Raw genomic sequence first — 9,805 nt, forward strand, 5'->3', positions numbered from 1 at the left:
TAAGTCATATCAGCCTACTTATTTTCCTTTAGCTTTGTTGAATTTCAGATTCAGGTTTATTGTTACGTTAAGTAAATAAGTGCAAAACTTAACTATAGAGATGGCAAATCAATATGTTGTTTGATCACATTGCTTGTATACATCATCCAACTAAAGAAATGCCCCAAATAAAAACATTCAAATCAATCAGACGCACACAGATTTTTAAAAAACAAGCAGCAACTTATTGTGTAATAAGTTTTCCCTTTTCTTACCTTCTTCCTCTATCGCAGCGCTGGGGAGGGGCTGGCTAGTCCACACATCATTTGGGGATGGGAGAAAAACCTACTCTGATTTTTTCTTTAAACCAATTACAATAGTCACTAAACACTGTACGGAGCAACGGCGTCTTTGCAAAATAGCCTCGGGAAGGAACTTGTTTTGGTGGACAGTGTAGGTTCAAAAGTTGTTTAATTCGTGCAACAGAAAACTCAGATTGGGCAGATAGTCTAGCTATCTGTCTGGATTCACCTTGCAGAGATCTGAGAAAAAGGTTAAGTTGACCGGAGTTCAAAATGCCAACCCAAAGAAAACCCAAGGCAACATATCTGGCCTATATGATTGAAATCCGTCGGCAACGGAGCAGTCCCGGAAGTGAAACGTCAAGGCAACGGAAAAAACACATCCTCCCATGGTTTCCTCGCGTATCTCCCGTACCTCCTCAGTGGGTGGGACTAAGACCCAAGGAAGGGAGGCAAGTGGAGGGGTAAAACAAAAAAATTACTTTTCAGCTGATTTCATCGGCTGAATTTAGTTTATCACAGATATTCCTTATTGGTATTCATATGTTGGTTGATAAATACAAATTTAGGAGTGGTTACATAGTTTATCCGAAATATATGTCAGCTCAGGACATCACAATTACACTATGGAAAATGTTTTTTTTTTAAACAAGGTAAAAAAGGAAGTACCTACCACAGTTTTAAGTACACACAAAAACACGCACACACACAAACACAGTTATTTGGCTCTAGAAACTGCGAAACGTTGTCATGTCCTTTGGCTCTTTGCTGGGGATGCACCAGTCGTCAGCCTCGTGAATCGTTTTGTAATGTTTCCAGGCGGACTTGTTGTACACAGGGAGCCTCTCAATGGACTCTGTGGAGAGTGCCTAACAAGAGATTGATACAGATCAATTGAAACACAATGCAAATAATGCACGTGGGTGCACAAACACACACAGACACACACACAATTACCCGAATGTAGACCACAGCATCAGTTCCGTAACCTTCCAGAGAGTACAGCTTCAGGTCCCCTTGAAAGTACCGGGCGTAGAGTCGAGAAATGGGCAGGCCATACCCGTAACCTGCCTGGACAAAAACAAAACAGAGCAGTTAGCAGTTTTCATAGCAGAGCGCAAATAAAACAACAGTTGCGTGTGATAAAGACTAGACTGTGAAGTAAGCCTGGCACTGGAACAAACTGATTATACACACAGATGTTTTGCTGTATACACATTACAATGCGTTCATGTATTTTTCTCTCTCTTTGAAGCAGTGTTACAATAACAACACCGTGTGATACAACTGAAAGCTCGAGAAAAAAGCAAGTAAGTGGGTCAACTGTGATTATTTTCTTTGTCCTCTACTATTTCAAAAGAAGTCTGTTATTGACATAGATCATGATATAAGGATGTATGGGAAATCATGTGTAAAAGCAGGTGTAAACGTATTAAAGATTCATTTTTAATTACAACTAAAATCTGTTTTAGTAAAATTCACTTTGGTTGGGATCCATTTGGAACAGAATTTAGTAAAATAATAACACAATATGATCATATTGTCACAATAAAAAACAATAATTATCACCCAGTTCTACTAGAGACATAAGTCAAGTCCTAGATGTATTTAAACTGCACTTTTCCTGTAAGTTCAACTGCCCAGAAACATAATTTTTATTATTTCTTCTGTGACATGGTCCATAACTGTTCCTAAGTGATTGCTTTTTATTCTTTTGATGGTGCCGAGTACAAATTGGAGAAGTCGACCGCAAAGTGAATGAATCCACATCAGAACTACTGACCAGTGGAGCAGCACGGGCCCCGTCCATGCTCGGTCGAGGAGCTGTGGAGTACGTGTAGGTAAACAACCGATCAATCTTGCGCAGCGGCACGCCTCCTCCACGATCACTCACCTGAAGAAGAACATATGGTCTGAACAGTATCCTCATCCAATGACTCCATTTTCAGTCTGGACGTACGTTTACACAGCCACGTTTTGGCTAAAAGACTTCGGTGCAGGAGCACAGCTTTACCTTGACTGTCAGATCTTCAGTTCCCAGGGCGACCTGAGCGTGGATAGCAGGATACTCCATGGCGTCGCCATATAACTCCATGGTGGCCCGCATGGCGTTCTGCAACAAGGCAACATGTGAAAAATGTAAATCTGCAATCATGTCAGCCAGCTGTCTAATTATTCAATTCAAAAAGCTAATCCAGACCAACCTTAAAAAGTTCAAACACCATGTGATACAAATGAGAGGGGACATAGACCACCGTGGTGGGGTTGGCTGTCGGGACAGAGGATTATTGATGAGACTCAATTTCATCAGACATGTTTGAAACAAACAACTCTTATTTATATAGTTATTTATTCATCAATAATGCAATTTAAAGTGCTTCAGATAAACAAATGTGTTTGCTTGTATTGTACATAATTAAAAGTACCTGTGAATTCCTCCAGCACCAGCTCAGGAGAGTTCATGTAGTACCGGTCACAAAGGGTTCGGGCATTTTCGTAGGCATCTACGAGAAAGAGGATGGTTTTCAGGAAACAACACAACGATTAAATACCTGAAAAGTAACATATCTGAGCGCTCTTTCACCATCATTTAATGTTTGCGCTCTCACCTCCGATAACCTCGCTGACACGACAGTTTGGATCAATACTGCCGATCTGCTTGGGATGAGCTGGGTTCACCTTCACCTTCCCACCAAAGAGGAGAGCTGGAATACAGCACACAGGTTTATAACCACGCACTACGCTGCAGTATGAAAAGTGGGAATTATTGAAATGATAATATACCCCCAATAGACATATTTCTCCGTCGTTTCTCAATTAATCGTCTTAAAAACGCAACACTTAATCCGCAATTTTCATTGTTTTGTATTGTAATATGTTTTGTTTTTCTTTCCAATAACTGGGTCACCCCAAATTCTGACACACAACACACTTTCCCTACTGGACTGGAAGCTTGACGACCCAAAGCAAAAAAAAAATTCTAGCTCTGCATGCATACAGAAAAACCCGTTATGAATGTTTTGTTTCTTTAATTACAAAACCTTGTTTTTATGTCAGTAACAATACTGTTACCAGACAGCACAAAATCCACTCTATAAAACACTATAAATAATGGAAACTGGGAAATTAATATTTTTTTAAGTGAAGTTGACAGAGGCTTACCAAGTATTCCAAAAAATAATCTCCCTAAATGTTCTTTCTTTCTCACAATCTAATCATAATGTTGTGTTTGCCTTCATCATTATGCTCTCATATTGCTCCTTTGTCCTCATGGTGTTTAAGTCAGGCACACAGCAGGAACTGTGTACCTTAACAATCCCAACACCCAGCACGTCTAAGCAGGTTCACTGTCTCTTTGTCCTTTATGTCTCACACTTGAATAAACAATTAACTCTTTCAAAAGGTGTAGATAAGGTACAAGTCCTCTCAAGTTCATTTCAAAAATGTCTCTGGGTGTGGTCTGTGGATGTTTCCTGGTTCACTGTGGCGTGACGTTAAAAGGTTGCACAAAGGGCGTGCCCCAAACCGCAAAAAAAATAAAAATAAATAAGCCTCTGGTTTCCTGTTAAAGGAACGACCTGGCTCTTTGTGACAAATCTACACGCAAGTACAACTGCTGTTCACACATGACATTATTCATGACTGACAAAAAGAAAACATCTTTGATTACGCAGAGGGGAATCTACTCACTGTGCTGGTTGAGCAACATCCGGATGGATATTCTGCTCATGTAGAAACGGTCTAGAAAATACTGCAGATTTTGGCTGACAACCGGGTCCGTGCCGTAGCTCTCCTTGTACTCCACAACTCCCTGAGCCATGGTGGGAATGACATCATTGTGCCGATTTCTGATCTTTATCACTGCATCTGTGAAACTAAATAAAGACACAACAATGATAATAACTTAAACACCACAACATTAAATCATCATAGAGAAACTAAACTAAACTGCATAGTGTTTGTTTCAATTTACTTACTCATATGTGACTTTCTCATCATCTGCATTTTTGTCTTTGAACTCGAGAATCTCCTGAAAACTTTGCATGTACCTGCACAAGAAAAGAAAAAAAATCACTATTTGCAGGCACTGGCATCAGCGCAATATAAAAAGAAAACTAAGAAAAAGTCAAACAAAACCTTTGCGTACCAGCCCTGGACCAAACGCACCGATGGAGTCTTCAGCAAGTTGTCCGGCAACAAGTTAATTTCTTTCATGATGTTTGCCAACCTCACAGGTAATTCCTGTCTGAGGAAGGCGAATGATGTTTTCTCACATGCATTTTCTGAGCCTGAAATGTGTAAACACAAACAGGAACATCTGAATTATCTTCTTCTTCTTTTTTTAAATACTATGGGACACAAATATTTTGGGGGTGTTTTCAGTGTGTGCTGTCACTTGGGTTGGTTGATATGACAATGTACAATAGAAATTTGTCTACTGTAATTTTGCCATACAGTTTATACTGTTGTAGCTATCAAGAAGCCATTGTGAGCGATGTTGCAATATAAAGAGATAATACTGGATTTTTAGCATTTTTGCATTCATGTTAAGCACTTCATCGATTTGATGGATTAGTCAAAAAAAGACATTCTTATTTTAATTAAAAACCATTTCTCAACTTTTAGGACCTTATTGTAATTCATCCCATTGTTTATGTGTTTTATTTTATTTCCACTGCTGTGTAACTTAAAGGGGTGTTCTCTTTATATGCCTTTTCTTGGCTTCTAATCTCCCTTGCCCTATGTTTTTACTTCGTATCAAGCCTTATTGTTGTTCTTTCTTTTTTAACAATGTACACTAATAAACAAAAATTCTAAATCATGTTTTCACAATAAACATCCTCCACCAAGGCTACATCACAACAGTTCCAGACACTGCCTCCATGTTTCTTTGTAGCAATTAGCCTGTGGTAGCACATTTGTTTAGTGAAATGCACCCCTATGCATAATGTAAACTGACATTATCAGAGCCTTAAAGTGGCTCTTGTATTTTCTATGTGATCTTGAATTCAGCAGTTCCAAACCTGGGACCCTGGACTTCTCAAGGACGTTACAAGTTGCATATAAAGTGTTGCCAGATAACTACCAGGGTAGGATTACAACTACTTTTCTCTCATCGTTGCACGTGTCTTGTAAAATAGTCCATGTTTTCATCTTCTCAGAAACATGTGAGAAAGGAAATGAATTATTTAATTTAACTGCTTACAACTCGTGAATATGCAACCTGTGAGGAAAGGTAACATGTGTACTTTGCATTAGGAGATCACAAGCAAAATAAATTGGGATTTTCACCACTGTCTTCAATGTAAACACAAAGACACACGTGTACGTGTACTGACCATACAGTCTATGGTGACGTTAGCAACTCTTACCAAAATCCAGAAACTGCTTCATTGACAGAGGGGAGGGTGAAAATCTGGAGTAATAGTCAATGTCCTTTCCTATGGACACGCTGTTCCTCAGAAACCTTAAAATCCTCATTGTGACAGCTAGCTCCTGTGTTCGCTCACTTGGCGGACAGTGCAGTTCAGGTGGTGTCACAGATGGTGCTTCTTAAGTTTATAGGTGGCATCAACAGCACAGCCACGCAGTTAGTTAGCTAATCTATGTTAACATTAGCTTCTACGCCTGAACTTCAGCAGAACACACTCGTGAAATTAACGCGCTGTCATTCAGCAATTTGGTAAAATGTGTGCAAAGTCATCGTAACATATTTCTAAATCGGCCTTTACTTTAATTGCTCATATCTGAGAGTTAAAGATAGTAAAATGGGAAGAAGGCTATATGCGGTAACAGTGTTGAATGTGCCAACCGTGTACTGGCGTGCACTGCAGCCAGCTAAACCAGAGAGTCATAACGATGTCAAGAGAAGAAAGGTGAAGAACGTCACCTTTCGACTTTGTTAAGATGCTTTTTTCCCTTCTTATTTTTAAGCGTAATACTTCAAAATGTGCAATGTGCTTCTGTCTTTTATTTTTCACAACAATATTGTTGAACAGTAGTACATTAAAGGTACAATTAAAGCGTAATTGACAAAAAAATTGGGAAAGCATAATGACAGATCTGATTAAATTTGAAATATTTTTTACAAAAAAAAGTGTGAATGCACCACTTAAGAACAAAAACGTTGCAATGATATATATATATATATATATATATATATTGTGTGTGTGTCAAAAATGACGGTGTTCAATAGTTATGATAAAAATGGGCGGTGTAATGGCCAAAATAAACGGTCCATATCCGTGGCAAGTAAGAAAGCTAAAAACTCATGTAATATAAATTAATCTAATTTGACAAGATGCTTTCAAAATGATTTGAAGAACATCATCAATCATTTAGACAGCGTTTACTTGCCACGGTTACAGACCGTTTTATTTGACCATTACATTGCGCATTTTTATCAGATAACTATTGTACAACGTCATTTGTGTAGTTGTCATCCAGCTCGTGTTCAGCACCTACATTTTCTTTTCTTGTCGTTGACTCAGTACTCTTTGGACAATCTAGAGTCTAAATCCCTGAGGTATGTCTGTCAGGAAGCAAGCTGTACAAATAAAATTTCAGTTGGGGTCTGGTCTGGGCCGTGATTTGGCATTGGACCAGTCAATCTACCCAGGGAGGCGGGGTTTGTGCACTTGCAGACAAGGATCAGGGCTAACGTATTTCGATTTTGTTCCTAACTGCCGTCATTTCCTTTAGTCAACTACAGAAATGCCTGCTTGAAGAAGTACGAGGTAGCGGGCCACGTTTTTGTGAAGGATGTTGTGTTAGTTTTTGGTCGGCATCTGGCTCAAGGTAACGTTAACAAACCTGTGATTGACTATATTAACTCTAATGTCTGGAAAGTCATCGTAGGAGAGAAACTGTTTCCTCGGTTACATCGGTTGAACCAGCTCGCATTTGTGCCCCGCCAAAAGCCTCAGAAGTTAAGCGAGGAAGTGACCATTTTGTGAGTTTGCTGTTTTAACGTTATATTAAAGTCAGCTCCCTGCTAACGAAAATGAGTGGCGGATTCAACTTTGGGCAACCCTCCGCGGGCTTCGCTTTTGGAGCTCAGAAGCCCACTGCAGCCACAGCCGCAGCCACTGGCACGGGCTTTGGGATGACCAGCTCCACACCCGCAGCCCCCGGAGGGGGCTTCGCATTTGGTACTACCGCCCAGGCCACCCCGAACCCTGCCGGCTCCTTCAGCTTTGGCACCCCAGCGAAGAGCACAGCAGCCGGCGGAGGAGGCTTCTCTTTTGGGACCCCCACCCCCTCATTTGGAATGAGCACTCCTCAAACCACAGCAGCGGCACCCGCAGGAATGGCTTTAGGCTCGGCAGCTCCAACTGCGGGGTCAGGGTTCACCATGGGTTCGGGTTTACCTGCACAGACCACCGCTGCCGCCCCCGCAGGAGGAGGATTCGCCTTTGGAACTCCTTCTCAAGCTCAAGCTCAACCCCAACTTGCAGCACCACCAACAGCCACAGTTGCTGCAACTACAGGAGGTTTTGGAGGGTTTAGCTTCGGAGCAACCAAAGTTCAGGCGACCACACCTGCAGCCCCTGTTACAGCTCCTACTGCCGCCCCGGGAGGGGGCTTCAGCTTTGACACCAGTGCTCCATCAAACCTCACCTTGGGCGCCCAGCCCCAGCCAGCCCACGCTACTGCAACCACAGCAGGTCAGGGTGGAGGGTTTACCTTTGGGATTAAACCTTCCTCCACCCCAGCTCCTCCTGCAGCATCCCAGGCAGCCTCAGCTCCAGGCCCATCTCTCTTTGCTTTACCCATCTCTACAGCTGCTGCTGTCGCTGCGGCCACTGCTGCTGCTACTGCTGCTGCTGCAACGGCCGCTTCAACAGGTACAGGCTTTACTTTGGGTGGAGTTTCAACTTTAGCAGCAAGCACCGCTGCTGCAACAACCGCGGCTGGTGGTGGTCTGTCCTTTATGATGAAACCTCTGGGGGCAGCGACCATCACCTCCGCCTCCGCCTCTGTCCCTCCGTCCACTGTTGCAGCTGCCACAACAGGTGCTGCTACAGGCTTTGCACTGGGGCTCAAACCGCCATCCAGCGCAAGTATCATATCAACTACTACAGCAACAACCATCCCTACAAGCAGTGCTCCTCCAGTGATGACCTATGCCCAGCTAGAGGGTCTCATTAACAAGTGGAGTCTGGAGCTCGAGGACCAGGAGAGACATTTCTTACAGCAGGCTACTCAGGTGAATGCCTGGGACCGCATGCTGGTGGAGAACGGTGAGAAGATCACAGCCCTGCATAAGGAGATGGAGAAGGTGAAGCTGGACCAAAGGAGGCTAAACCAGGAGCTGGATTTCATCCTGTCCCAACAGAAGGAGCTGGAGGACTTACTGTGCCCGCTCGAGGAGTCGGTGAAAGAGCAAAGTGGAACAATCTACATGCAGAATGCGGACGAGGAACGCGAGAGGACGTACAAGCTTGCCGAGAACGTGGATGCTCAGCTGAAGAGGATGTCCCAGGACCTGAAGGAGATCATTGAGCACCTGAACACATCTAGTGGCCCAGCAGATACCAGTGACCCAGTAAGATGAGACCTAATTCATGTGAAACCTTCCTTGACAAATTTCTGGTGTTTTGGCATTTGTTGTTGCACAATAAATTTAACTTCTGTTTTTTTTCTTTTCTTTCTTCTACTCCTCAGCTTCAGCAGATCTGTAAAATCCTCAATACCCACATGGATTCACTTCAGTGGATCGATCAGAACTCTGTTCTTCTGCAGAGAAGAGTGGAGGAAGTGTCCAAACTGTGTGACAACCAGCGCAAGGAGCAGGAGAAAACCTTTCGTTTAACATTTGACTAATCAGGAATAAATATGTTGATGTATATTGACGTAATCTTTTTTTTCTTCTTCTTTTTCCTCAGTTTTCCTAAAGAGGGATATCTTTTTGGGGGTGCAAAACCAAACATTAATTACAACTCGTTTTAACTTGGTTTTTTCCTTTTTTTTCTGTTTCTCATTTGGTTGCATAAAGATCAGTATTTTCATTGCAAGAGCTTTTAATAGAGTAGTAAATAATAATCTGTTCCCATGTAAATGCTATGGTTGTTCTGAATAGGTTGATTAAATAAATCTTTAGATAAAGGCTCTGTTTTATTGGTTACCAAATAAGCATTTCTGCCATTATTTTCTTTTTGTGTTTTAGTTGTAGACTTTTGTGTGCACATCCAGTGTCCCTATAAAATTTGAAATATAATTTTAAAAGCTGTGGAAGGAACTGGTCATGAATGTCGAACAATACCCAATTTCAGCTTCTCAGTTGTGAGGATTTGCTGGCTTTCTTTTGTCTTATGTAATAGTAAACTGAATATCTTTGGATTTTGACTGTCAAACGAAACAAGCAAATTTGAAGCTATCTCATTTGGCTTTAGGAAATTGTGATTTTGCATTGATCACAATTCTCTAAAGCTTATAGAATTGAAGCCCTCATTGGCAGAATAATGGAGATGACAAATTATTAGTTGCAGCCCTTCTTTTGTTTAGGATTATAATTGTATTGG

General features: G+C 41.7%; 2 protein-coding genes across 3 annotated transcripts; one reads left to right on the forward strand and one right to left on the reverse strand.

The window, feature by feature from the left end:
- Positions 1-950: 950 nt before the first annotated feature.
- pdk1 (pyruvate dehydrogenase kinase, isozyme 1) lies at positions 951-6,120 on the reverse strand. Of its 2 annotated transcripts, XM_034885082.1 has the most exons (11): positions 5,654-6,118; positions 4,429-4,570; positions 4,259-4,330; positions 3,972-4,156; positions 2,891-2,986; positions 2,708-2,785; positions 2,486-2,550; positions 2,296-2,394; positions 2,065-2,175; positions 1,239-1,352; positions 951-1,150 (listed from the first exon to the last, which is right to left on the reverse strand). In XM_034885082.1, the coding sequence occupies exons 1-11, from the start codon at positions 5,760-5,762 to the stop codon at positions 1,010-1,012; spliced, it is 1,212 nt and encodes a 403-aa protein (XP_034740973.1). In that variant the 5' UTR covers positions 5,763-6,118; the 3' UTR covers positions 951-1,009. The 2 variants fall into 2 exon arrangements, with proteins under 2 accessions (XP_034740973.1, XP_034740974.1); XM_034885083.1 differs by lacking the exon at positions 2,065-2,175 and having other exon boundaries at positions 5,654-6,120.
- Positions 6,121-6,817: 697 nt separating this feature from the next.
- Positions 6,818-9,390, forward strand: nup62l (nucleoporin 62 like). Its single transcript, XM_034885050.1, has 2 exons — positions 6,818-8,829; positions 8,949-9,390. The coding sequence occupies exons 1-2, from the start codon at positions 7,285-7,287 to the stop codon at positions 9,105-9,107; spliced, it is 1,704 nt and encodes a 567-aa protein (XP_034740941.1). The 5' UTR covers positions 6,818-7,284; the 3' UTR covers positions 9,108-9,390.
- The last annotated feature ends 415 nt before the right edge of the window (positions 9,391-9,805 follow it).

This window comes from Etheostoma cragini, chromosome 11 (assembly GCF_013103735.1).
Source record: "Etheostoma cragini isolate CJK2018 chromosome 11, CSU_Ecrag_1.0, whole genome shotgun sequence".
In the NCBI taxonomy this organism is placed as follows: Eukaryota; Metazoa; Chordata; class Actinopteri; order Perciformes; family Percidae; genus Etheostoma; species Etheostoma cragini.

Excerpts from the sequence above, each read along its gene's own strand:
- nup62l (XM_034885050.1), top strand. The coding sequence starts at position 7,285 with ATGAGTGGCGGATTCAACTTTGGGCAACCCTCCGCGGGCTTCGCTTTT. Across the intron at positions 8,830-8,948 it reads CAGCAGATACCAGTGACCCA|CTTCAGCAGATCTGTAAAAT; the intron begins GTAAGATGAGAC and ends TCTACTCCTCAG.
- pdk1 (XM_034885082.1), bottom strand. The coding sequence starts at position 5,762 with ATGAGGATTTTAAGGTTTCTGAGGAACAGCGTGTCCATAGGAAAGGAC. Across the intron at positions 2,551-2,707 it reads GGTGCTGGAGGAATTCACAG|CCAACCCCACCACGGTGGTC; the intron begins GTACTTTTAATT and ends CTGTCCCGACAG. Across the intron at positions 1,151-1,238 it reads ATGCTGTGGTCTACATTCGG|GCACTCTCCACAGAGTCCAT; the intron begins GTAATTGTGTGT and ends ATCTCTTGTTAG.